Source organism: Leptonotus elevatus, chromosome 11, assembly GCF_054856555.1.
Source record: "Leptonotus elevatus isolate MCC_2025b chromosome 11, RoL_Lele_1.0, whole genome shotgun sequence".
Classification (NCBI taxonomy): domain Eukaryota; kingdom Metazoa; phylum Chordata; class Actinopteri; order Syngnathiformes; family Syngnathidae; genus Leptonotus; species Leptonotus elevatus.
The window spans coordinates 17,820,895-17,846,271 of NC_141249.1; the positions used below are offsets into that span (position 1 = coordinate 17,820,895).

Here is a 25,377-nt window from a genome sequence, read left to right on the forward strand (position 1 = left end):
TTAATTTGTACGACAGAGTTTGATTACGAGGGGGGGAGATTTGATATAAAATAAACTGGAATGCACAAGTTCTTTGTAAACTCTTGTTTTTTAATTGCAGTTTTTGTGCGACACCTTGATTACCAAAAGTGTGTTCCTAATATGTTGTCCCATAGAATGTAACTATGTTCCTCATATGTCAGCCTAATAGTATTATTGTCTTCTTTTCTTTCTTTTTTTTTACATGATCATAAAAGAAGAAAAAAAAAAAGCATGACTTTTTTTATTTAGAGAAATATGCAGTAGTCACTGACTAGTGACTATTATATTACTGACTACTAGTCAGTAATATAATTTATAATAAAACACGGCAATGGATGTGTAATAAAAAATAATTAAATCATTCCAATAATTAATCAAATAATCAAGTTGACCTGAATAACAGAATTACCTCCATGAACTTGTTCAGTGCCAAAAAGCCACATGCAGTCTTCAATGTTAATCAGGCCGACTCCAATCAAGTTGATTATGTGCCGCTGACTCCAATCAAGTTGATTATGTGCCGCCGACTCCAATCAAGTTGATTATGTGCCGACTCCTCCAGGCCTCATCAAGCTTTCCATTTGATTGCTCGATTTGATTTCATGCCGCCTGCTGATGATTGGCCACATCATTAGGTACACAAGTTTACACTCTTTTGCGGCGACAGCAGACGATGACACCCTCCCCGTCGCCCTTGGCAACCGGCCTCCACTCGGTCCGGGTCCAGCCCAGAGGGCAGGAAGTGTGAAGCCGCGGTTCTGACACCCTGCACTCAGAGCCTAGAAGCGGGAGCAGACGCCATTTTAATGTCCATGCTTTCATCCATTTTCTAAGGAAAACAATACACAATTATCATCACACGTATTAGTGTATGTATACTTATAGAGCAGGGATCACCGACTGAGAGCTACTACTGATTAATGTAAAGAGCTACCAGTTTGATACACATCTCTGAAATAACTAATTTGGGCGAGGAAGTGGGATACACCCTGGGCTGGTCACTAACCAGCATGGCACAACAGGGTCTAGACCAGGGGTATACAAACTTTAGAGCAGCTGAATCTCATCTCCACATTCAAAAACCAAAAAGAGTGTAAACTGTTGTAAGATGACCATTTTTTAAACTGTCACTTGAGGATTCATTATGTGACATGCTCATAAATGGGACCAAATCGGACGAAGCATAATATGGAAGAAACTATTTTTTACTTCTAAAGTTGAATGAGCTTTATTCACCACAAAATTTTGAAGATAAATTGTGTTGATTGTGTGTTGCGTTAATTGTGTTTGTAGTAGAACTTTTTTTTTTTATAGCCTTGCAGGCCGTGTCACAATCATGGCCACTGACAAATGTGTGGTGGTGGGCCACAAATGGCCCCCGGGCCATAGTTTGGACACCACTGCTCTAAACACGCTCACTCTTAGCCGACTGTCTCCCTCATTTTAAAAGCTTTAAGGACAGGTTGGATTTGGGGGTTCTAACACATGCATGTACGCGTATCGTATGTACCTGATAGCTGATGTTGCGGGCCATCATGACTGTCCACTTGTCTACCGGACTGCGGACTGTTCGACACGCAGCAGCGGGCCACTGCATGGAAGCCCCCACCGGCCATGCATTCCATCACGTCGGCAGGTTGGACCTTTAGGAGACATCATTGTGCTTTTTTTTCTCTCTCTCTCTCTCTCTCTCTCTCTCTCTCTCTCTCTCTCTCTCTCTCTCTCTCTCTCTCTCTCTCTCTCTCTCTCTCTCTCTCTCTCTCTCTCTCTCTCTCTCTCTCTCTCTCTCTCTCTCTCTCTCTCTCTCTCTCTCTCTCTCTCTCTCTCAATTTAAAACTGTTTTCTGTGGTATGCTTTTGTCAAAAATACTCCAAAGGATCAACGGGTTTTAACGGCATTTTTTTCTTTTCTTTAAAAAAAATATTTTCTTTCTTTTTTCTATTATTGGACTATGTTAGTTGGCTTGTTAGTTGTTCGTGAGCTAGTTAGTCAATTAGCTAGCTAACTAGCTATTTACAGTAATGCAGTATTAGCAGCTCGTTAGCCGCCTAGCTGCTAGCTTAAATTTTTGTTAACGAGCTTTAGCTAGGCAGCACGACTATGCAACGAATTGAATTTACACAATGTTTTGAACTCTTTTTGTTTTGTTTTGTTTTACTGGTAGAGACTTTGTCAGCTAGGTAGTAAAGTGGTTATATTTTAGTATAAATGTTTTTTTGTTTTGTTTTTAAGCTAATTATCAAGCTTGCATTATCTCAGCAGACAATTTAAAGGGATACTTGACTCATTGAGCCATTTTCAGCAGTAAAGAGTTAATATTTTGTCCAGAATGAATTTGATAACTTCATTATTTTTCTTGTACAATTTATATATTTAAAAACTACATTTTCCACTTGCTGTCAACTGAAGATGACATCACCGAGCTGAAGAAGTAGGTAATGACCAATCATGGCTTACCTGTTTTCTAGGTTTGGTCAGTAAACTGAGCCATAATTTGTCATATCACAATGTTTTCTAGTTGTTTTGTCCAGGGGCTATTCTAGAGTGGAAGGTTTAGGGGTGCTGAGCTGCCAACCAGGCAAGATAAATTTAACCATTTTGTAAATTTTTAAGCAATTTCATTCCCACATTTATGAAAGGGGAAGCATAACACTTTTTAGTCATGGGTATCCAATCAGTTAGCTTGGAGTAGAACCTTGGCTTGCAGTTGCTCTAATTTTATTAACTCTTATGTTAAAAAAAACACACGTCTCTAGCTTATTTAACATAATAACTACGGTACATCTCTTAAATTTTAGGAGTGCTGGGATTCAATTTAGGTAAAGCACCCCCCAAAAATGGGCTAAAAAGTTAATGCATTGCTAACAAGGCGACCGACAGTAAAAGATTAATTTCATGATTTCCTATATGATCCACACACAAAAAAAAGTTTCTCAATGCAAAACATCCATAGCCTACATGAATGATTTGTCCCGGTCTGCTTCCGTGTGGATGGTAGCTGCTGCAGCCCATCATCAGCTCCCCCGTACGGCAGCGACTGATGGTTTTGGTGACGGTCTGGTCTTTACCGGAGGGTCCGGGCCTCTCTGACCACACCGAGCGACACAGAAGCACCCCACCTAGTTTACCCCCCAACGTAGGTGAGTTATGTCGGAAACCTAACTTAGATATTTCAAAACACACCACCAAACAAAATGTAAATTTCAAATTTATGCACTTCTCCCAAAAAGTTAGGGATACAGTGTTGGACTTTTGGGTAAAATTGCAGAATGAACCTAAAATTCACTGCAACCTTCGATGGTTGCTTGGTTACTTAGTCAAATTGTGCCTTTCAGCTAGCTCTTTTAGTAAAAGTAATAAAACATTGAACAAATACACATAAGCATTCAAAAGATAAGAGAACCTAAAAATCCCAGAATCTTAAAAAAAATTCACTCAAAAGCCTAATCGACCTAACTTTTTGTGAGTAGTGTGTCTACCAAAGTAGTGATTAACATCTTGGTTACTTGTCGTGTTGTTGACAAGAGGCGACATGGCAGCCACCATGTTAGGGGTGGTGAGGCGATATGTTTCCAAAAGCGCGTGGAGGTCCACTGCACCGCCAATGGAGTAGCGTAGCAACATATGAAGAACCTGCAGTGGTGACGCTTTTTGATTGGATGACAGGATCACGGCCGCGATGCCTAATAGTAATTTAAAAAGACACAATGAAATGTTAATTTATGATTTGATATTTGTTTTGTTTACTTGGTTAGCTAGTTAGAGAGGTAATTTAATTTCATAGTTAGCTAGATTGTTAGCCAACAAATTGATTTGTTCTTTACTTGATTGATAGCTATCATTTTAGTTAGTGAATGTATTAGTGGATAATCAAGTAGTGACTCTGACCCACCAGTGTTGGTTAGCTGAAACTGCTTATTACTGCCCCCTACAGGACTGGAGAAGGACTTACAACATCACAAACCTGCCACGTGCGCCGCCGCCTGTGAGGTTCCACTCCGGGCTGTAAAACAAGTGTCACATTCACTGCTTGCACCGATGATGTCATCACCAGGCGCAAACAAGTCCACGCACGGCCCGAAGTTGGTGCCGCCCAAGCCTTGCGCCACTAGCCGTTTCCAAACGTCAATGGCCCCCACGGTGATCACCTGTGCGCAGAGGCGATGACACGACAAAATCACCCCCAGCCCCCTTTGGGCCCTCCACTGTGTCCCCACATGGCGTCACCTCAGGTTCAGATGCCGGCGAGTAGAGGCAGGCATCGTCTCGGTAGTTCCCGGCCGCGGCTACAACCACGGCGCCGTTCGCCACCAACTCCCGACTGGCCGAGTTCAACGTGCGGCTGAAGGCGCCGACAAAAGGTAGCAACACGATGACTGGAAGTCCGTGTGAAGTGGCCCGAATGTACTCCAAGCCTTACAACAAATGCAAATTAAAGAAGAGGCACCCTCCATCCATCTACTCTTAATTTCCCATGAAAATATGCAATCTTTTGCAAAAAAGTATAAAATAGATTGAAAACCCATGGATTTAAAGGGGAAGTCACCCTGAAAGATTCTTGACAATAATATGTTAATGTGACCTCATTAGTCTAAACATGACATAATATTACATTTGTTTAATATGAGTTATGTGGCAAAATCCAGCCGTTTTTATCTCGGGGGCGGCCATTTTGCCACTTGCTGTCGACTGAAGATGACATCACAGTTGCTCAGGCAACGACCAATCACAGCTCACCTGTTTTCTGAAGCTGAACTGTGATTGGTTGTTACCTGAGCAACTGTGATGTCATTTTAACTCGATAGCAAGTGGCAAAATGGCCGCCTTATGATATTGAGGAAAACTGCTGGATTTTACTGCTTAACTCATATTCCACTAATGCAATATTAACCAGAATACCATATTTAATATTTAGACTAGTGGGGCTGCATAGAACAAATTATTGTCAAGAATTGTTGGGGGTTTTATTTGGGGGGGGGGGTGTCGACTTCCCCTCTAAAAGCATTTACCCTTTAATGGTATGTTTTAAATCTTTATTCATTCATATTATTTACTCAGACAATACATATATTATATATATGTATAATATATAATATTATTATAATAATACATGTATTATATACAAGTACAGAGGAAAAAAACTGCAACATTTATTTCAAAGGAGCCTCACCTGCCAAAGCCCCTGATACGGACCCCTTTCCATGACAGTTGAGCACCCGCACCAAGTGGACGCCCGCACCTCGGGCCGCTCCCGAGTCGGCCCCGCTCACCACGCTTGCTACGTGTGTGCCGTGACTGTTACATCGACTAGCCTGGAGAAAGGCAAACAAAAACAGTTTTTGTTGTGTATTAGATTCAGAAAAATTGGAGATATACAGAGAGATGTAGTTACAAATGTTTAGATTTTTTTTAAATCAGAAATGTAAGGAAAATTAAATGTTTTGTACATTGTCAACTTTACAAAATTGGCCATCTATGATCATGCATTTTATTTTCTGCTAATATACAATATTAGGTGGTGGCTCGGCTAGGGTAGGCAGTGCTTCAACGGTTTTCATCTTCTGTCTGTATTTTTTATTTATACAGAGCAGAAAGAAATGAATAAATGTTTGTCTAACTTTTTGTTCCGTTAAGTGGGCGTAGCTGACATTTTTTCCACCCTTGGTTTATGGGGTAGTTAGTGTTCTGCCTAGCAACAAGTGGCATATGACCCAGAAAATTAATTTTGTGTGTTTGTATGTATTGTACTTTGACTCCATCTTCCTCTGGGATGTCATTGAAATTTGTAGCAACAATTCGTCCTTTCAGCTCTCTGTGAGATTCCCGAACACTGCCGTCCATCAGATAGACCTCCGCCATGCTGCCATCATCTGCAAGTACAAGGCTCTTCAATGACGATGTTGATGTGTGGTGTGTGTGTTCACATATGTGTGTGTCAAAAGGCATAACATACTGGGTGGAGTGTATGTTGTGTTTTCCCAGGTCCTGCCAGGGTGAGGCTGTAGTAACTTGCGGAGATTCCAGGGGGCGCTCTGAGCGAAGATGAAGGAGTCCTCCTCCACGTATTGGACATGAGGGAGCGTCAGTGCCTGAACACGCAAAAAGTATGTACAGTAGATACATTTTTCGCCAGAACAAACCAATCACATGTCGCGAGTATGAATTTGCCCAAAATGTCTGCTTCAAATCTAATTAGACAACTTCCTGTGTGATTTCGGGTATAAGTCCCTGAGACTTTTTTGGTGCATTTTGTTGAACTTGTGATCGACGTGTCCACCAAAATTCGCGTTGATCGCATAAAACTGCTGTCGAGGGATGTTTTTTTTTTTCTTACTTTCAAGCCCTGAAATTTGTCACAATCTAACCTTTTCATTTTTTCTTTCGAGCACTGGAATTTGCCCAAAATGGCTGACTGTTTGTTCTATTTTGGTCATGGGTTCTTGAGACATTTTTGTGCATCCTGTCATGTCCACCAAATTGCATTGGTTGAACTTGAACTTGTGTCAGGGGTACTTTTTAACAAACAAATATTTTTTTAATATGCCAACTGAGTAACCTAAATGTTTGAGATCCATAAGAAGCTTCATTTTAACAAAATATCACAATTTTAACATTTGTATCCACTTTTTTCTTTAAAGTCCATCTTTTTTTCCCAACACTGCAGTCTGCGTGCAGTTCCTGTCATTGTCAAATTGTCAAATAGATGAGAAGTCCTATGGGGAAAAGGGATGTATTTGCTATGCAACACACAGCAAGTGAGGACTTGACATGAAGTCAGCCCAGCGCTAGTGACCAAAATTCCAATTGTTTGCGTATAAATAGAAAAAAAGTCTGCATGACTCGAAGCGCTGTCCCAAATAAAAATGTTACCACTTGAATGACGTCACTGCTCATCTTGACCAGGAAGCCTCGCAGGGCCCCCGGGAAGAAGAAGAAGGTGCGTAGGACCTCCACTTGGTGGCCCAACCTGCCCGCGGTGATCCTCAGCCTCCTGATGCTCATGTGCACATCGCCCTCACCGTGCAGCATAACCATGTAACGACCCGGCACGCGCCACGCCGCCTTGGAGGAGGTAAAAAGTCAAAAGACTATTGCTTTTAATGTAGCACAAAAACACGCATGAGCATTACAAGTAGTATTATAATCATTGTAAACACTATACTATTACTACTATTAATAATAATTATAATTAGGATGTTCGATACCACTTTTTTTTCAGACACCAGTACAAGTATTTACTCTGTTTCGACAATGTCTCCAACTGCCGCAGCATAGCGCCAACTAACTACTGCCGAGGAGGACTTACTCAATGTCAGACTTTTTTTTAATCGGTGTCTGGTGTCGGCAGACTCCTCAAGTACTCTACACCTTAAAATAAACACCTGGTTAAAATTTTTACCCCAAAAACTGAATAAACTGTAGAACATTTGTTATCATTGATGAATGGTAATAACTTACATTATTTTAAATAATAATAATAATAATAATGACAGCAACATGAAAAATACACAATTGATTAATTTTTTAAAATATATTACTAAATCAATAATTAGGTGAACAATTTTAATAAATTGTAGGACACTAATGATAAAAATCATAACACTAAAATCAAATTATAAAAAGTAATTGAAGAAGTGGAAAAATGTACAACAACAAAAAAAAAGTCAAGAAATTATTACTATATGTTAAAAAATACTGCGAACATACAGAAATAACAATTAACATTTAAGACATTAAAACAATTAACATTTAAAACAAAACTAAAATCTAAAAAATACAGTTATCCTAATGATGAGTCGTTACTAATAAAAAGTGCATGAAAGATTGCTATAAAACAAAAATATGGAAAACAACACTTACAAATCCAATATTGGTAATAAACCCATACTTAAACTTATTTGAAGTTGAACAACATATTAAAGGTGAATCTTGTACGCAAATGAATCGGATGCATGTGCGCCTTACCTTGATGCATTGTAGAAACTCTGCATTGGGTTCAGTTCCGGTCCAATTCGTTATCCGGATCACTGGTTCTGATACTTCGGGAGTCTGGCCGCACGCGCTCAACCCCCAACACGCACACAAAACGAGGCAGCCAACCGTGGCTGACATTATCATGCTCTAATCTACTGCAATCTTGTGTTTAACAAGATGCTAGTACAGAGAAGATGCAAAAGACTCCAATCGACGTGTGTCAGTTTGCATATGCCCCCACCACCAAAAAAAAAAAGTCCCCGATGATTGCTATAATTGGTGGCAGGTACGGTGACGTCACACAACTAGATAAAGAAGGTACAACTACACCCCCTGGTGGTTTTGAGCAGAATGGGAGCTGAAATAAGAGCAATGGAATACATTTGGATGACAAAAAAGTAGATACATGTATTTAATGCATTTTTCTTTGGCCATCATCAAATGACAAAAAAGACGATAATGGTCAGTTTTGGTGGATCTATCTAGACAGGCTGCCAATGACGTTCGAGCAGATGCATCGTTGGGCAGCTGTTGTGCCTCTTCAGGGGTGTGGCGCAGGAAGTGTGTGCCTCTGCGTGCCTTCCATCAAAATAAAAAGTGCCACAACAATATTATAATAAAAGCATAGCAACAAAAATTTGTATAACAGATTACTGTACTAAAAATAATAATTACATTGTTATTTATTTCTAGGTAAAATGCTGTCAAAACAGGTCATGTATGTCTATGTACCTCTCATATTGCTTCCTGGGTGTTACTTCCTGCAGGTTCTTATCCCATATACCGGGAGCTAGAATAACCTAACACACATATACAGACACACACACACACACACACAAACATCACTGTCACCAATAACACACTTATAAATGCTATGAAACCAACCTTAGGGTAACATTGGCACATGCTCCACACTGTCCCAATCAAAACCATGGCTCCACCCAGGGCACACATAGTGGCGTAGACATGGGGCCTCTCCCTGGTCATGATGAACAGGCCCATGGTCACCACGCACCAGCCAGCAACGATCAGTCCGTAGCGGTACGGCTTCCCCTCCACCATGGCCACGGCACACTCAAACTTCAAGGTGATGGGTGTGTGTGTGAGGAGGAGGAGGAGGGTGGCGGTTAAGGTTCCACTCTGCTGCCTATTAAAGCCCAAAGGCAAGCAAGGCCTGGAGGGTTAGGTTGTGATAGGTCACCTTGGTCCCAGGGTTAGAATAGTTTGGGATTTTACAATTATTATTATTTTTTTGACTTTTTGTTTTTTTGCATATACTTCCTATTTTACCTGAAAGAAACCTTTTTTGGGAGGGGGGGGGGGGCCTGGCTTCTTACCAAGTGCACTCTCCTCCTCTGGTGGAGAACTAGAGTCTTGAGATTACAGGTGCTCTTAATCAATGACTACTATCTAGTTGACAGATAGTTCATACAACTTAAAACTGCTACGGTAAAACGTTTTAAGAAAGAAAAGTCAACGGCCACTCCAAGTGTTGTCCTGCCAGTTGCCCATCTTCAAATAAGCCCAAAATGTTTATGGAAGTCGGAGAAAAGTGAGAGACAAGATTCGAACCCTGGACATTTGGACTGTGAGGCCACTGTGATGTCCTCTTTAATTAATACCAACAATGTGAAATAACTCCATCAATAAATAACATGAGCATCCAAAAATTTGTGAAGGTTTTATATAGAACGCAAACAATTACATCACAATTGAGATCATTGACAACCAAGACAACAAGAAATTGATAACAGTCGATCAAGCAATCCCCCTCACCATGCAAAGGTGCCCCCTAGTGGTTGCCAGTTGCATAGAAAATGACATGATTGGACGACTCAATTTTTGTGCCCTAGAGGGACAAAAAGCAAGGTTGGGTTGCACGTCATAACGTAGCATTTGCAGTTACCATACAAAGATGCCCCCTAGTGGCTGTCAGTAGCATGGGGAATAACATTCGAGCGATCTAATTGGACATTTTAAGGTGACATCTTTGCAGTAAAAAATCATTAGGCGGGTAATCATAGCATTCCCCAGGTACAATTTAAATGCCTGCTGTGAGCAGTGTCGGCGCATTCTGAATTGGATGCTGACTCAAATAACGCCTCCTGTTTAAGCGGCGCGGAGGCCAATGAATGATCTGGTTTCAGGATGGAGGGTCATTTGCGTGAAAAATCTCACTTCAATTAAATGCCTTCAAGTGTTGCCTCAGGGAATTAGGACCCTACTCTATAATACAATACTTCGTCATAGCCTGCCTTTACCTTCGCCTCACCTCCATTAGAAGACCTCTATCATTTGCCTGAGGACTTCAGATCTTACATTAAAATGCTATACTTCCTCAAATGATCAAGATAATTTGCTTTGGATGCCTCACCTCAAATAAATGCCAACATCCTCTATTTTACCCTCAGGTCTTAAACAAATACACCACACTGTACTTTTTCAAAAGAGGATCCACTCAAATAGACGCCCCACCTAAAAAACAAAACAAAAACACACCTGTACTTTTTCAAAAGAGGATCCATTCAAATAGACGCCCCACATAAAAAAAAACACACCCTTATTTTCCCCTAAGAACGTTAGCTCTAATATGAAAGTATAAAACTTCCTCAAATAGTAGCCTCCGCTCTAATAAACACCTCAACTAACGCCATTCAACAAATAATATGGGATGGTGTATTGTTCACTTGGACAAATGTCTCACCTCAACTAAATGACATCCGAGTTTCCCCAAAGGAAGTCAGATATCTTACGAAAATGCCATATGTCCTCAAAAAGTAGCCTCCACTCAAATAGATGCCTTATCTCAAACAAGCACCTACACCTCCTACTGTATCTTCCCCTTTTTACTTTAAATATCATACGAAAACGCTATGCTTCCTCAAATAGTAGTCCCTGGTCTTATAGACGCCATACCTCAATTCATCACCAGGTGCATTTTTTTTAACGTGAAAAATTAAGTGCTTTACCTCAAATAAACAGCTCCTATTTTCCCCCTCGGGACTACAGAGTGTTTACAAAAACCTGTACTTCTTTAAAACTCGTCTCCAATCTTACAGATGCCTCATCTCAAATAAGAGTCTCCTATTTTCCAGGGCACTGAGACCATCTAATAATCTGATTGTGGGATGGTGCATCGTTTATATAAAAGCCTCACCTCAAATAAAATCTACCAGTTGTTCCCTTCAAAACTTCAGATCTTAAAAACACAGCTCTTTTGTAATAATAGATGCCTCACCTCAAATAAAGACATTTTCGTTTTCCCCTCATTCAGAATGTAATCTAATGATTTCAGTGTAGCCGTATCCCACTTTTGCCTGGTCCTGCATGAAAGGCTAATGTGAATAATTTTTGATTTTTTTTCATGACTGATGCTCTACCTTTGCCGGGTTCTTTGTGTAAAAAGCGGCTCCTGATTAAGGCACTTGGTGCTCAGGGAATGCTTTGCTAAAACAGGAAGTGCTGTGTCGCCACAGTAGTTGGTCACGTCAATTCAAGCAAGCCAATCAAGTTGACGGTTTCCCTTTAAGAAAGTCCTTTGGTCCCACTTAAAGGCACCCGAATGAAAAGTGAAGCAGCTTGTTAGCAAACATTTGGTCCACATGCACAACATGCACAAGGCATCAAAGTCCAAGCATCCCCTGGGGGCGACGTTAGAGCTGCTCGTTGCCGCCGTGCTCTTGGATCTTCATCACCGTGTCGTAGGACGGGGGAGGTTCCATGGTCCAGGGGGGCGGGGTGGACGGGAGGACCGGCTCCAGGGCCGGTTCGGGATCCGGAGCACCGCCTACGGAGTCCGTCGACATCTCGCGACGAATTCGGTCCAACCTCCTGAAAAAGGGAGACATGACAGGAAGGTGGTGTTGTCAAGAAAATACCGCAGTTCCTCAAACTTGTGCTCTAATGGACACCATACCTCTAATACTGTGAACAAACAAACACCTCACCTCGCTTAAGACATAAACCTAATGATATAAAAAAACTTTTTTAAACCATTTTAAATTCTTAAACCAATAATTGCTCTGAATGTTTAACCGCTTTAGTTGTGCGACTGGTGCGTTGTGTAAAACTGCTGTGAGATGGAACACAGGGCCGAGCACATCTTGTTTAAAGTGTTTGAGCACAGACCACGTCAATGGAGAGTGTCAAGCGTTATGGGTTAGGACAGCCGATAATCAAGCCATAAAACTAACGGCGCCTTATTCTCACCGCCTTCTTCCTAAAAAGCCCTGAAGCACGACACTACAACGTGACAAACTACACACTAACTTGTAGTACATACTGCATAGTGATAACTACAACAGTAGTTATCATATGCAAGTACACTTGCACATAAAATCAATACAGTAATACTAGGGCTGCAACTAACAATTATTTGAATAATTGAACGTCGGTTAATCGAGTCATTGTTTCACCTCTAAATAATACTTAAATATGTCCTCAGGTGCAGTAGTAGCCACTGGTGTAATGGAGGCCACGCCTCAATTAATCATCAGGTGCATCACCCATTTAAAAAAATAAATGCCTGACCTGAAATAAGCACCTTGTAGTTCCCCTCAGGAAATCAGAGCCTATTAGGAAATACCATACTGCCTCAAAATAGTACATTATGCTTAGTAGATGTGCCTCAATTATCCACCAATAGTGTTGCCTGCTTAATGAAATAAATGCCAGGCCACAAATAGACGCTTCCCACGTCCCCTCAGGAATTCATATCCCATCAGAAAACACGATACAACAGCAAATAGTACATCTGCTCTCTGTAGATGCTGTTGCAGTGCCTCAATTAACCACCTGCTTCTTTGTCATTGAGAATTAAAAAATGCCTCACCTCAAATAGACATATTTTCCCCTCGTAACTCACATCCTACAAGAAAATGCTGTACTGTATTAACTCAAATGGTATCAGCCTTTTCTCTACTAGATACTGTGCCTCATCAATTGTTTGTCAGTTAAAAAAAGTAAGTCAAGTAGTCAAATGCCTATTTCCCCCCCAATAATTAAAATCTTATATGGAAATGCTGTACTTCCTCAAAAAGTAGATTCCTCTCTAATTCCACCTCAAATAATCATCGTCATCCACTCAAAATCTTGATTTCAAATAAACAGCTCCTATTTTCCCCTTAGGAGTTTGGATCCTACATGACACCTAATTTCCTCAAACCATAGCCTGGATCCACTCTAATAGACACTTTTTCCTCAAATAAATGTAATAAAATTCCAGTCCTATGCAAAAATACTGTATGTCCGTATTATTAGACACCTCACCTGAAATAAACGCCTCCTATTTATCTCCTCAAGAATTCAGCTCCCGACAGGAAAACAGGGTAAATAATGGATGAGCTCTGTTTAGTGTTTGCTTACGGGAGCTTTGTCAGAGGTATTTGTGCTGTAGTGCACCCTTTAAGTTATTATTAGATGACTGATGCTAAAGTGTCAAAGTGTCTTTGCAGCACACAGGGACACCACCAGGTCAATTTAATCAATGAGTATTATTATCACTGTAAAGTCAGAATTTCTAATCAATGTTTAATAGCTACTGTAATTTTACATCACAGTATTTATTATTTTTAATCTCTTCATTTCCCCTTTAAATGGTAAATAAAACACTGCAGCTATTGGTGTATCTTGGCACGCCCCAGTATATTGTAAGGGATTTATTTTTCATGACATTTGTGAAGTGTTTTGTGCACAATTTATTCCATGTTCAGTAAGTTTGTTTTGTGTTTTTAACATCTTACGGCAAAACACAATTGACATGCTAACTTTTAGCATTGATAGTCACAATTTTGGATTCAACAGTTATTTGAACACAAATGGTGGAGTAACACATGTAGACAAATAATATAACAATACTCAGACATATATTCTTTATCCTCTATGAAAAATGTATTACTTTTGAGTTATATTATTCGTAATGTTATCTACTTTAACTTAAAGAGGAAGTCAAATCCATAATGTTTCTTACATGAATATGTTCTATGCACTCCACAATTCTTAACACCATATTCTGATTAATGTTGTGTTTATGGAATATGAATAAAGCAGCAGAAAAAACACCTGTTTTATCCATGCCAGCGGGCGGCCATTTTGCCTTGCCTTGCCACTTGTTGGTGACTGAAAATGACATCACATTACCTCAGGGGCTCAGCTTGCGAATGTCACATGACTAAACCTAGAAAACAGCTGAACTGTGGTCGTTAACTGACAATTGAACAAACAATTCATTTTACATGACAAACAATTGAAAAATGGCCATCCCCTCATATGGGTAAAAACTGGTGAATTTTGCTGCTTAAAACCTTAATATTAATCAGAATTCTGTGTTAAGACTAATGGGGGGCGCATACAACATATTGTAAATAAAACTTTTGACTTGACGTTCCTTTTCAGTATACTTTTTGGCAGTTCTGCCCCCCAACGAAAAAGCTATCCTTTGCCACCCGGAAGTACGTGTTATGACGTCATAGTTAGCTCGTCTTTCTACCTTTGGATGGCCAGCGACTGTTGCGGGCTGAAGCGCGTGCCCGTGCGTGGGTGCAGCAGGAAATGTCCCGGTACCGCCGCCTGCAGGTTCTTCATGGCCATGCACAGCCCGCTCACCAGCAGGCCCACGCCCCCCATGCCCAGGAAGAGCCCCAAGACGGGCGCCGAAAAGCTGGGCAGGGGCGCGCACAGGGCCACCAAACCGCCGGCCACCATCAGCAGCACGCCAAGGAGGAGCAGCGCGCCCTGAGGCAGCGGCATCGCCGCCGTCGCGCTCCTCCTCGCCTTCCTCCGGGAGTCCTCAGCCAGTCTGCAGCGGAGGCGCGTGCGCTTCTTCAAGCATCTCGTCGAAGTGAAAACACTCCCATGCCGCCTCCGCCTCCGCCTCCGCCTCCTCCTGCTCAGGGGGAGAAGCTCCCGCGCGGCGCCGTCTGGGGAGTGAACATAACCCGGTTTGCGTCGAGGGTTGGCGGCGGAGGAGAGACGCGGTAGCCGGGGGAACTCTCGTCTCGTCTGCTTTGTGGCTGCAGCAGAGAGGAAGTGTTGGGTTTGTTTTTTTTTTTAAACACGAGGAGGGGTTTTCTGTGACGAGACCCGAGTGGGCTGGACATTGTCACCATTGCATGTTTGCTGCACCTTTTGGACTGACAGAAACCAGTTCCAACTTCAATGAAAACAACTATTAGAGGTTGTCTTGTGTCAAAATGTAACATTCGTACTTTATAGGCAGCGAGATGTTGAACTTTTTTTTTAAATACACTTCTGTAATTCAAGTTCCAAAATAGCACTCTACTTTATATTTAAAAAAAAAAAAAAGTTATCACATGAATAAAAAGAGTTAAACAGTTTTTGTCACATCAATTGAATGGCCATTTTGCTGCTTCCCGTCTCGGCCATCTGGGGGCAATATAAGACAGACATACCATACTTTGGCATCTGTGCAGTAAACATGTTTCAGCTCATTGCAGATGATAAAGAATATATGACTGAGTTATATTGCATGTCTAAAGGTTTTGCAGGGTTTGATATGTGTTGCCATTATGTGCCAGCATTAGCTTTAAGTTACTGGACTTATTTAAACAAAAATCTGATTGTTTTAAATATATAAAGTGGAATACTCTTAGTTTTATGTTTAGTTGGAGAGTAAACCTCAACTGAGTGTGCTATTTAACAGACTGAAGCCTAATTTTATCTTCATACACTTTTATTTCGACAGGCAGTTCATCCTGGCTTTGTTTGGACTGATTGTCAGAATGATATTTCCCATAACTCACCTTAAAGTAAATAGCTGAAGTCAACCTGCAAGTTGTCAGTATGACACCATGTTCTCTCCTGATGTGGTATGTGATATTTCACTCTTATGCACAAACATGACAGCACAGCATGTGGAATTTCATTAATCCGATGTTCATATCAACACGGTTGTGTTATGTGGTCAGTACTAAAGATGGAAGGTGGGAAATTTTCACATTGGGAATGTAGTGGCCTAAAAGATAATGGTTACTATTCTCTCAAATAAATACTTCAGGGTGTGGCTCAAGTAAAATAATGCAAAAAAATTGACAAAACAATATCTAAAAATACAAACGTATTGCAAAAAAGAAAAGCCACACAAATAAAAGAAAAAAACATTAGAAAAACTATGAAAATATTACAACAAAAAAAAATCATAAAGTAAAAATCTAATTATTTACATTTTTATGAGAAAAGGCTACAAATAATCTGAAAACTCTAAACTAAAAAATATATATTAATAGAAAAAAAAACGTAAAAAATCTATGAAAAATAAAAAAAAAATTATTTTAGGAAAAAATATTCAACACAAAATAAAATACTGTACTCACACATTAGAGAAAAACATACTTTTTATATGCTAAAAAGGAAAATTGTTGAAGCAAATGGTGTCCTCAGTTGCACCACTTAGCAGTAACCAGCAGATGGCGCAACTAGTCGTAACGTCTTGACAAAGCAATTTAATATCTTTACTGTTGTTTCCCCTTGAAATAAAATAATAGTATAGGATTGTATTTTTTAACTACAAGTCTAACAAAAATAAGACAACCAACAGTCTGCACAGTACAGTCGTGCCCTTAATCACTATTTTATTCAGTTGATAGAATACATTCACACACGCATACTCGCGCACAATGAAAATCTGTTGCATGAGTCTGTCATCTGTTGTCTTGCATTATGAACCCTTAAAACCATGCATATGCAGGGACACTTATCTCCAGATAAACTTAATGCATCATCTATATTCCAAGTCAACCACATTGTCTGACATTGTGTCACATTTATAAATAAATACAAATATATGAATAACAAACTAATACCTCAAATATATTTAAATAAATAAATAAAATAAAATATAGTATGTGTAGCTTTCAGTTTAAAACCATAACGCATGACATTAATTATTTACAAATGATACATACAATAAAAGTGATTTTGTTATGGTCTAAATGAAACCAAGGTTGAACTTTTTGGTCTTAATTTGTTGCAAGCACAACACTGCCCATCACCAAAAGAACACCATACAAACAGTGTTGCATGGTGGCGGCACCATCATAAACAGGAGCTGTTTTTCTTTAAGTGCAACGAGAACCTTTGTTAAAGGTCAGGCTTCTGCTATAAAGAAAAAAACCTACTAAAGCATCCGAAATGTATTTGGGGTCAATCTGAGGCACTTTAAATGGTGGCAGGTGTGTGCTGACTCCCATTTAACATGAGCTTGAACATGACTGCTTTTCTGAACAAAGCCACATCCCAGTTATGAGGGTGTGCACACTTGTGCAACCACATTGTTTCAGTTGTTTATGTTCACTATCCCTCTTGAAAAAAACTTTTTAAATGATTTATCTTGGTCTTGTTTCTATATCACAATAATCTTGCCTTTGAACATGAACAGGGGTGTGTAGACTTTTTATATTCACTGTATGTCTTCAAAAACATGCGTATTATGTTACTTGAAGACTCTTGAATTGTGCATAGGTGCGAATGTGAGCGAGTGGTTGTTTGTCTGTATGCACCCTGCGATTGACTGATGAGTAGTCCAGGGTGACCCTAACCCCGCCTCTCAACCCAAAGTCATCCGGGCAAGGCTCCATCTCAACCGTGACGTCCCCCCTACAGAGGCAGCAGAAAATGAATGTATGGATGTCTCTTTTAAACCTCAAAGCTAATCTCTCTGGAGCGTCCGAATAAGGGCTCTGCGGCCAGGTGCGTGTCGGAGTAGGCCCGGCGCAGGTGCGTGGAGCTGCATGTGGTTTTGATGGCCACCTCATAGGGAGGTGGTGGTCCCAGCCAGGGGGGCGGATGTGGCGGCGGGCTGAAGCCACCGGGATCCATGGGGGGATAATCAAAGTCCTCGCTGCGAGTGCCTTGTCTTTGGCAATGTAGAGTCCTGTACGGGGAAAAAAAAGAGCAAATTATCTCCCTTAAGGAGGAAGCAAATGTGCCACATCATTCTAAGGTTCGGGGTTCGCAGCGTGTTTGTGTTTGTGTGGTTTTGTTTTTTTTCAGTACAAAATTATTGTTACAAAGCTGGAAGCTATTTGAATAGTTTTAAAGTGTATCCAAACTTATCTTGCAGGTGATCGAGGGGCGTGCAGCTCGTCATTTTCAAGAGCCTCGAGGTTAGTGCGCTTCTTTTTTTTCACCTCCATTATGATTGAATGCCATAGAGAAGGGCTTGACAAAAAGCAACTGTATACCAAAATCAGTACAGTCTAGCATGTTTGAGACTCGTACACAACTGGCACCCGAGGATACAACATCCATAGACAGATATGAATATGTAGCTGTGACATGCCCCTCTTGAGCTAACTGCAGACGCTAAGCTAACGTCCATGCTTTCCATTACCTGTGATAGGAACATTGCCCCTACCAACATGGCCGCCACTTAGGCATACTTGTTAGACAGATGTATCTGCGGCACAACCACTGATCAGAATATATCACTGGATAGCCGATAGGCCAAGACTTTTGAAGCCGCGATGCCGCCATGTTGCTCCTCCCAAGAAACGTTTCTCAGCATACGATCCTATACATTTGGGTCTATTAAAACAAAGTTTGAGTTTTGAAAAAGTATCTCAAATTCTTTTTTTTTTTTTTTTTTTGCTTTGTCTCCATATTTTACCACCATCAAACAAATAGATGCAGATAACCCATGTAAACATGAAATGCCATTTTTAAATTGTGAATTTATATAACTAGCAATATATTTTTCACATCTGTGGGGATATTTTGGCTCACTCCTGAAACTGATGGCCAAGTTCTGGTAAAGAGCAGATTTCATGGCTCCATCAATCACAGCAAGTCATCCATGTCCTGGAATAATGGAGCAGCCCCACACAACCACAGCCATGTTTGACTATTGGAATGGAATGCGGGCCTAATCTTAACCACCCTTGAATTTGAAATGTGCACCTGAGACTAAAGCCACTTCCTTATTTATTTAGTGCAAGGAATGTATAAAAAAAAAAGAAAGAAAATACTTTTCTAAACTTACCCTGGCATAAACACCGACTGGGACTCCGGGAATCGACTGCCATCGTGCGCAAAGAGGGCATGGCTGCTGTAGCCGGCGTACTCATTATAAGGATAGTGAGGGCAGTCGGGGTCAAACTCCTGCTGGTTGTAGTTGGAGCCGCTCTTGCTGTTCATGGCCCAGAAGAGCCCCAGGATGAGCATGACCACCCCCAGCACCACGCAGCACAGGGAGAAGGGCTGCAGGCGGCTCTGCGACGAGGCCAGGAAAGCGGTGGAGCCGCCGGTCACGATGAGGAAGGCGCCGATGAAGATGGCTCCGTGGTGCAGGGACGGCATCCTCCAGACTGCGAGGCCGAACGAATGGTGTCACTCGAATGCGGACGGGATGGAACTCCCCATGCGCCCGGAAGGTGATCAGACATCCACGTATTCCTTCAAGAAATCCAGAAAAAAATCACTTTTTCATCCCCATGTGTGGAAAGTGGAGGAAGAAGAAAAACTCCAGCTTTGGGAAAGGTGCTCAAAGTGACCTTTTTTTTATGTTAAAGGAAGGAATTGAAAGGAGAGAGGGCTGATGTGGACACGCTGTGTGTTTGTCATCACAGCAGATGGACGAGAAGACCGAAGAACCCATTAAGAAATCTTTACTGGCGCCCCACCCTCCTCTGTCTAATGTGTCTAAAGCGCACCACTTTAGTGTGCGTGCGCGTGTGTGTGTATCCAGAAAATTGATGACATAGAAACTGGGTTTGTACGTGTGACATCAATTACAGAAATAAGAGGATTCGTGTAACAATTCCAATAACATGATGACGGGCCACAAAGAATACATACAGAGTTTCCGCAAAGTTTGTAAAAGCAAGTGGTGAGGTTGTGAATCAGATTTATTCACAATTTCTAATCACAGGCAACCATCATTAATCATTAACATTTATGTATGTATTTTTTTTTTTTTTCAATAAAACCAACCCAAAGGACATTTTAGGACAGCTTTAACTTGAAAAGCACTTGGACTCTACTAAAAGTAGTTTATATTTACTGAAGAATTGTGTAAAATTTAACTCATACACTCTCAGGTGGTCACAAAAGGTAGCTAGCTATCAATTCTGGATAGGGCTAGACTAGCTATACATATTTTAATGTTCATAAAATTGATTGTTAATAATGCTATAAATAACACTGTTGCAGTGTCCATGTATCCAAACATTCTTCACACAGAGTGCAGAGTTGTTATATAAATGATTAAAAAAAAAAAAAAAAATTCAGATGTGCGTTCAGTACGCAAATAACGTTTTTAAAAGAAACACAAGAAGGATGCTTTGGGCACACAGCCTTGAGGGTGGGATGGTGTGACCGACTTCTTGCGCTGCGATTGGTCAAACCCGGCGAGACAGCTAAGCACAATTTGCCTTTCTCGCGCGCTTGACCAATCGCTGCGTGGCGTCTGCGCTTCGTTCTACCTCTAGAACGGAATCCACCAATGGGTGTCTTCTGGTGGGCGTGACTAAGAGTCCAGCTAGAATAACTCACCTATCACTGGGGTAGGGTGACAGGCACTGTTATTTGGCACTACAACAAACCAATCTCCGTGGAAACTGATAACTTTCATGCGATAAGATAAACTTTGTGTGTCAAGTTGCTGTTTCACAGTACGACTCGACGTCCTCTCGAGCGTACACGATGGAGTCGCTTCTCTGCTTGGGTTTTTTGGGGCTTCTTTTGCTCCTCCTGTGGGTTCAAGTGAAAGGTGTCGACTACGTGCTAGTTCACCAGCGGTGGATGTTCGTGTGCTTGTTTCTGCTGCCTCTGTCCGTCGTGTTCGATGTGTACTTCTATGTGCGAGCCTGGCTCATCTTCAAGATGTGCTCGGCGCCCAAATTGCACGAACAACGCGTGCGTGATATCCAACGACAGGTGAGCAAACCTGGCGCATGCGCAGAAGACGAGGACAGAATTAGTACAAGGACCCTTCGTAAACCCAAGTAACATGTGCATAAATGTCATGGGAATTATTTATATATTTAAAACTTTTCAATCCTAATGTCCCTGACTTGTTTAATAGAAAGAACATTTAATAAAGATTTTATATATTAAAAATAATAGTAATCTAATGCAGAGGTGGGCATCGAGGGCCGGAGTCCTGCAAGTTTTGCATGTTGCCTTTCTCCAACACAGCTGATATACGATCAGCTCATCAGCAAACTCTGCATAAGCTTGATATCGATCCTGTTGATTGGAATCAGCTCGTGTTGGAAGTGAGAAACCTCCAAAGCCAGCAGGAATCCGGCCCTCGAGGACCGAGATTGCCCACCTCTGATTTAATGGAACATCACCAACTAAAAATGTCGTAAAACGTATATAAGATAACCAAACCTCAGCTATTCTGACCTGTTTTCAGGTGCGTGAGTGGCGGGAGGAGGGCAGTAAGGGCTTCATGTGCACGGGGCGACCCGGTTGGCTCACAGTGTCCCTGCGGGTGGGCAAGTACAAGAAGACCCACAGGAACATCACCATCAACATGATGGACATCCTGGAGGTGGACACCAAAAAGAAGGTGGGGAGAAGATGGGGTTTGTTTGCAAATCCCTGACATCACACATGATGAAGTCATTGTGTTTGTTTGGTGTTCAGGTGGTGCGAGTGGAGCCCCTAGCCAACATGGGTCAGGTGACGGCACTCCTCACATCCATTGGTTGGACTCTGCCTGTGCTCCCCGAGCTGGATGACCTCACCGTGGGTACGTCGCATTAATGTCTCGGGAATCATCACCGAGTAGGAGGCGGTGTGATGACAGGGGGGCGTTTCGGTCTCCCATCCATCACTGCTTCCTGTTTGGCCTAGTCCCTAATACTATTAGAGGAGCGACGCTGGAACTGCACAGATCAAAACCAGGGCGGAAATGGCCATGGAGTTGGAGGCGCCCGGGGATCGGGTTTCATAATGGATTTCCTGATGCCATAAACTGCACATCAACGCGGCCTAATGTTTTCCCATCAGGCCGCCGCGTCTGTTGTTGTGCTGCCAGACATTAAATCACACCACGTTCTCAATCTCCCTCTCGTGTGTCTCAGGTGGTTTGGTGATGGGTACCGGCATCGAGTCGTCCTCTCACATTCACGGCCTCTTCCAGCACATCTGCGTGGCCTACGAGCTGGTGTTGGCTGATGGCAGCTTTGTGCGCTGCAGTGAGGTGAGACATGCGGAAATCTATCTATCTATCTATCTATCTATCTATCTAACTCTATCTATCTATCCAATGGTCTGATGTTGCCTTTAGTGACTGTCAGAAATCTTAGTTTTCCTTAAAAGCTATATCTAGCTTTTTATCTATTCTGCCAAAATATTATTATTATCATCTATCTATCTATCTATCTGCCGGTCCGTCCGTCCGTCCGTCCGTTCAATGGTCTGATGTTGCCTTTAGGGACTGTCAGAAATCTTATTTTTCCTTAAAAACTATCTATCTAGCTATTCTGCCAAAATATTATTTTGATCACCAGGAGGAGAACTCGGACCTCTTTCACGCCGTGCCGTGGTCCTGCGGCACTCTGGGCTTCCTGGTGGCGGCTGAGATCAAAATTGTGCCCGCCAAGCCGTGGGTGAAGCTGCGCTACGAGCCAGTGCGAGGCCTGGACAACATCTGCCGTCGCTTCGCAGAGGAGTCCTCCAATAAAGGCAACACCTTCGTGGAGGGCATCCAGTTCACGCTGGACTCCGCCGTCATCATGACGGGCACCATGAGCGAACACGCCAAGCCTGATAAGGTAGGAAAGTAAGAAATGAAATGAGGTTTTTTTTTATGACCCAAATTAGGCGACCCGAAGCCAGGAAGGTGCCTGGGCACGTAAAACCAGAAACTTGGATTGAGTGCCATCTTGTGGCTAACTACAGGATAGTAGCGATCTTATTCCAATTCCAATACCTTTGAGTATTTTGAAGTAATACTACAATTTGCCCACATTTTGTGTTCTGCCAATATTTTTATTACTTTCTAAAATTGTTAATATGAAGACATGTCTTTTTTTGTACAGAATAATTTCCGAATGTTAAAAGGTCCTAGGTTGAATACTTTTAATTTTTTTATTATCTTTAATTATAATTAGAACTAAAGTTAAAGTACCACTGATTGTCACACCCACCTAGGTGAAGCGAAATTAGATTATTAATTATTATCTTAATTGCCTTGTATTTTCTGTATTCTGCTAACTTACCTAGCAGCAGTCAATGTGGTAGTGTGTGTTGATGTGAAATAAAAACATTTACTGTTCAATTTTTTTTTGGGGGGGTAAAAATGAAGACAAACACTGGTTAGAAACCCTGGTTGATTTCTGCTTGGGACTACAGCAGACCCTAGAATCTTCTGGGCGTAAAGTACAATACAGGTTTTTGTTCCGTGACTACACTCTCAACTCAAAACACTCATCTATCAAGTCACTGCCCGCCAAAAATGTTGCGTTTGTGTTTTTAAGAACGAAAAAGAACACTTTAATAGTTGATGCTGCTATTCAATTCAATGTGCCGCTCCTTCTGGTGAATAAATTACTATTACATTTTTTTTTTTTTTGTAGAGGATAACAAATGATTTATTTTCGTATCTCAAAGCCTTCTGTATACAATGTGAAGTAAACCCCCCAAAAATCCAGGTAGACGACAACTAATTTGATAGAAACTGTGGTGTTTTTTTTTTAGCAAAAAACAACATTAAACCAAAATATAATAATACTCCTGTTTGTTTTGTTTTACTTCAGATCAACAGAATCGGCCTGCACTTCAAACCCTGGTTCTATAAACACGTGGAGGGCTACCTGACGGGCGGCAAGGATGGAGTGGAGTACATCCCCCTCCGACACTACTACCACAGACACACACGCAGCATCTTCTGGGAGCTACAGGTACTCGGGCTGAACGATTTTCACCAACAATATACAGTCATTGCAATTGAATACGCAATATTTTTTTTCAAAGACCAAAATGAGAGTAAAGCAACATTGCCTTGTCATCATCCTACATTTCCAGCTGTGCATGTTCGCCTCTTCGTTTTTTTTTTCTCTGGCGGCCCACGAAGCCATTAGATTGCCGCACGTGCTCCGCTGTAGCCGGTTAATGGTGTGTTTAATTATGCATCGTGCCGGTCTGACACGTGTCCATCGGCAGGCCTCTGCGGACGCCGGCTGCCGAGTTTGAAAGCGATGTCACGGGACCGGCTGACTCGGCTAAATCGCGAGATGATCAATCATCCGCTTCTCCGCGAGTAGTAAGGACACGGCAACATTCCTCTTGCGTCTTTTGGCGTCTGCGTAATTGCCGTTTAGTTGTTTGCGCTCACGATTACGGGGTTTAATTACAGAAAACACGGCGCTTCATTTTGGATTTCAACCTTACAACCTTTGAAGTGCTGCTTACATCATAAAGCAGCACAAAACAAAGACATCTTTAAATGTGGTTTTCTTTTCCTTTTACTTGGAAGACAGCGTTCATTTCCTCTGCGGCTACCAAGTAATCAGAGCTTCTTTGTGTCAACGTAAAAGTTCTTTTAAATGTAAGTATTGGGTTATTGCATACCTCGAGATGTGAGTTTAATTCATTCCTCGACCACGCTTGTAACTTAACACACATTCCCTAAGTCATCTTTCGCCATTGAAATGATTGGGAATGCAATAAATCCATTCCAGCATCACAAAAAGAGATCACAATTTTTGTTTTTTGTTTTTTTATGAGATTTTGAATGAATTGCTCTCTATTATACTTTATGAACATGTACTGTAATGACATAATGAAATATAATTACTAAACAGATTTTAATACGTTGATTTATTGCTTGTGTTTGTTAAAAAACAACAACATGGGAATAGGACCTTGAAACTGATCACATATTAAATTGCATTGTCAATATTGAAGGGGAAAAAAAGCGCTTTTTGATTATTTTTCCAAATTGTTTAGCCACAACTGTAAACATGTGGACAAGTTGAAGAATGTCACATATTACATAATGTATGAAATTTGAAAGAACGTATTTCCAGATGACAGGTCAAAAACGTGGGCAGCACGGTGTTATTGTGGTTCGCAGTTTATCCTCAAAGTTCTCAGGTTTGAGTTTGAATCCCGGCTTGATGTTCTCCATTCGTATTTGGCCAATTCTCCGCTCTGGGGTGACCGAATATTGGCAGAGATCAAGACTAAAATTGTCTCCCCGCCAGGATATCATTCCCTTCGGCAACCACCCGGCGTTCCGCTGGCTCTTTGGCTGGATGGTCCCACCCAAGATCTCCCTGCTGAAGCTCACGCAGGGAGAAACCATCCGCCGTCTGTATGAGCAGCACCACGTGGTCCAGGACATGCTGGTGCCCATGAAGCACCTGCAGGCCGCCATCACACGCTTTCATCAGGACATTGAAGTAGGGATGC

At 41.5% G+C, this 25,377-nt stretch overlaps 5 protein-coding genes and 1 long non-coding RNA gene across 9 annotated transcripts in view; 1 reads left to right on the forward strand and 5 right to left on the reverse strand.

The window, feature by feature from the left end:
* On the reverse strand, positions 1 to 8,242 carry pcsk9 (proprotein convertase subtilisin/kexin type 9). Its single transcript, XM_086089276.1, has 11 exons — positions 7,987 to 8,242; positions 6,892 to 7,083; positions 5,975 to 6,110; positions 5,770 to 5,891; positions 5,192 to 5,333; positions 4,249 to 4,436; positions 3,986 to 4,169; positions 3,528 to 3,704; positions 2,980 to 3,140; positions 1,532 to 1,664; positions 1 to 800 (listed from the first exon to the last, which is right to left on the reverse strand). Exons 1-11 carry the CDS (start codon positions 8,137 to 8,139, stop codon positions 667 to 669), a joined length of 1,722 nt encoding a protein of 573 aa, XP_085945402.1. The 5' UTR covers positions 8,140 to 8,242; the 3' UTR covers positions 1 to 666.
* The window catches only part of dhcr24 (24-dehydrocholesterol reductase), a 25,586-nt gene continuing 1,661 nt past the window's right edge, over positions 1,453 to 25,377 (forward strand). The window contains exons 1-14 of one of the 4 annotated variants that reach the window (XM_086089280.1): positions 1,453 to 1,657; positions 3,020 to 3,161; positions 3,956 to 4,382; positions 5,830 to 5,897; positions 6,004 to 6,125; positions 6,925 to 7,093; positions 15,698 to 15,821; positions 18,074 to 18,116; positions 21,371 to 21,526; positions 21,604 to 21,709; positions 22,044 to 22,162; positions 22,473 to 22,736; positions 23,721 to 23,864; positions 25,170 to 25,367. In XM_086089280.1, coding sequence (XP_085945406.1) covers positions 21,407 to 21,526; positions 21,604 to 21,709; positions 22,044 to 22,162; positions 22,473 to 22,736; positions 23,721 to 23,864; positions 25,170 to 25,367 — 951 coding nt within the window. In that variant the 5' untranslated portion in view covers positions 1,453 to 1,657; positions 3,020 to 3,161; positions 3,956 to 4,382; ... (4 more) ...; positions 18,074 to 18,116; positions 21,371 to 21,406. Of the gene's footprint in view, positions 1,658 to 1,849; positions 2,457 to 3,019; positions 3,162 to 3,955; positions 4,383 to 5,829; positions 6,126 to 6,924; positions 7,094 to 15,697; positions 15,822 to 18,073; positions 18,117 to 20,494; positions 20,887 to 21,370; positions 21,527 to 21,603; positions 21,710 to 22,043; positions 22,163 to 22,472; positions 22,737 to 23,720; positions 23,865 to 25,169; positions 25,368 to 25,377 lie in introns of those variants that run through there. The other 3 variants (XM_086089278.1, XM_086089279.1, XM_086089277.1) reach the window with 3 other exon arrangements.
* On the reverse strand, positions 8,262 to 9,057 carry bsnd (barttin CLCNK type accessory subunit beta). The gene is made up of 3 exons (XM_086089288.1): positions 8,881 to 9,057; positions 8,728 to 8,795; positions 8,262 to 8,574 (listed from the first exon to the last, which is right to left on the reverse strand). The coding sequence occupies exons 1-3, from the start codon at positions 9,055 to 9,057 to the stop codon at positions 8,478 to 8,480; spliced, it is 342 nt and encodes a 113-aa protein (XP_085945414.1). The 3' UTR covers positions 8,262 to 8,477.
* LOC147166216 (uncharacterized) lies at positions 9,663 to 15,022 on the reverse strand. The gene is made up of 2 exons (XM_086089287.1): positions 14,483 to 15,022; positions 9,663 to 11,826 (listed from the first exon to the last, which is right to left on the reverse strand). The coding sequence occupies exons 1-2, from the start codon at positions 14,740 to 14,742 to the stop codon at positions 11,649 to 11,651; spliced, it is 438 nt and encodes a 145-aa protein (XP_085945413.1). The 5' UTR covers positions 14,743 to 15,022; the 3' UTR covers positions 9,663 to 11,648.
* LOC147166217 (uncharacterized) lies at positions 16,869 to 19,556 on the reverse strand. The gene is made up of 2 exons (XM_086089283.1): positions 18,992 to 19,556; positions 16,869 to 17,884 (listed from the first exon to the last, which is right to left on the reverse strand). Exons 1-2 carry the CDS (start codon positions 19,306 to 19,308, stop codon positions 17,647 to 17,649), a joined length of 555 nt encoding a protein of 184 aa, XP_085945409.1. The 5' UTR covers positions 19,309 to 19,556; the 3' UTR covers positions 16,869 to 17,646.
* Positions 20,515 to 22,722, reverse strand: LOC147166218 (uncharacterized). Its single transcript, XR_015096486.1, has 2 exons — positions 21,361 to 22,722; positions 20,515 to 20,896 (listed from the first exon to the last, which is right to left on the reverse strand). It is a non-coding gene; the product is annotated as an uncharacterized LOC147166218 (long non-coding RNA).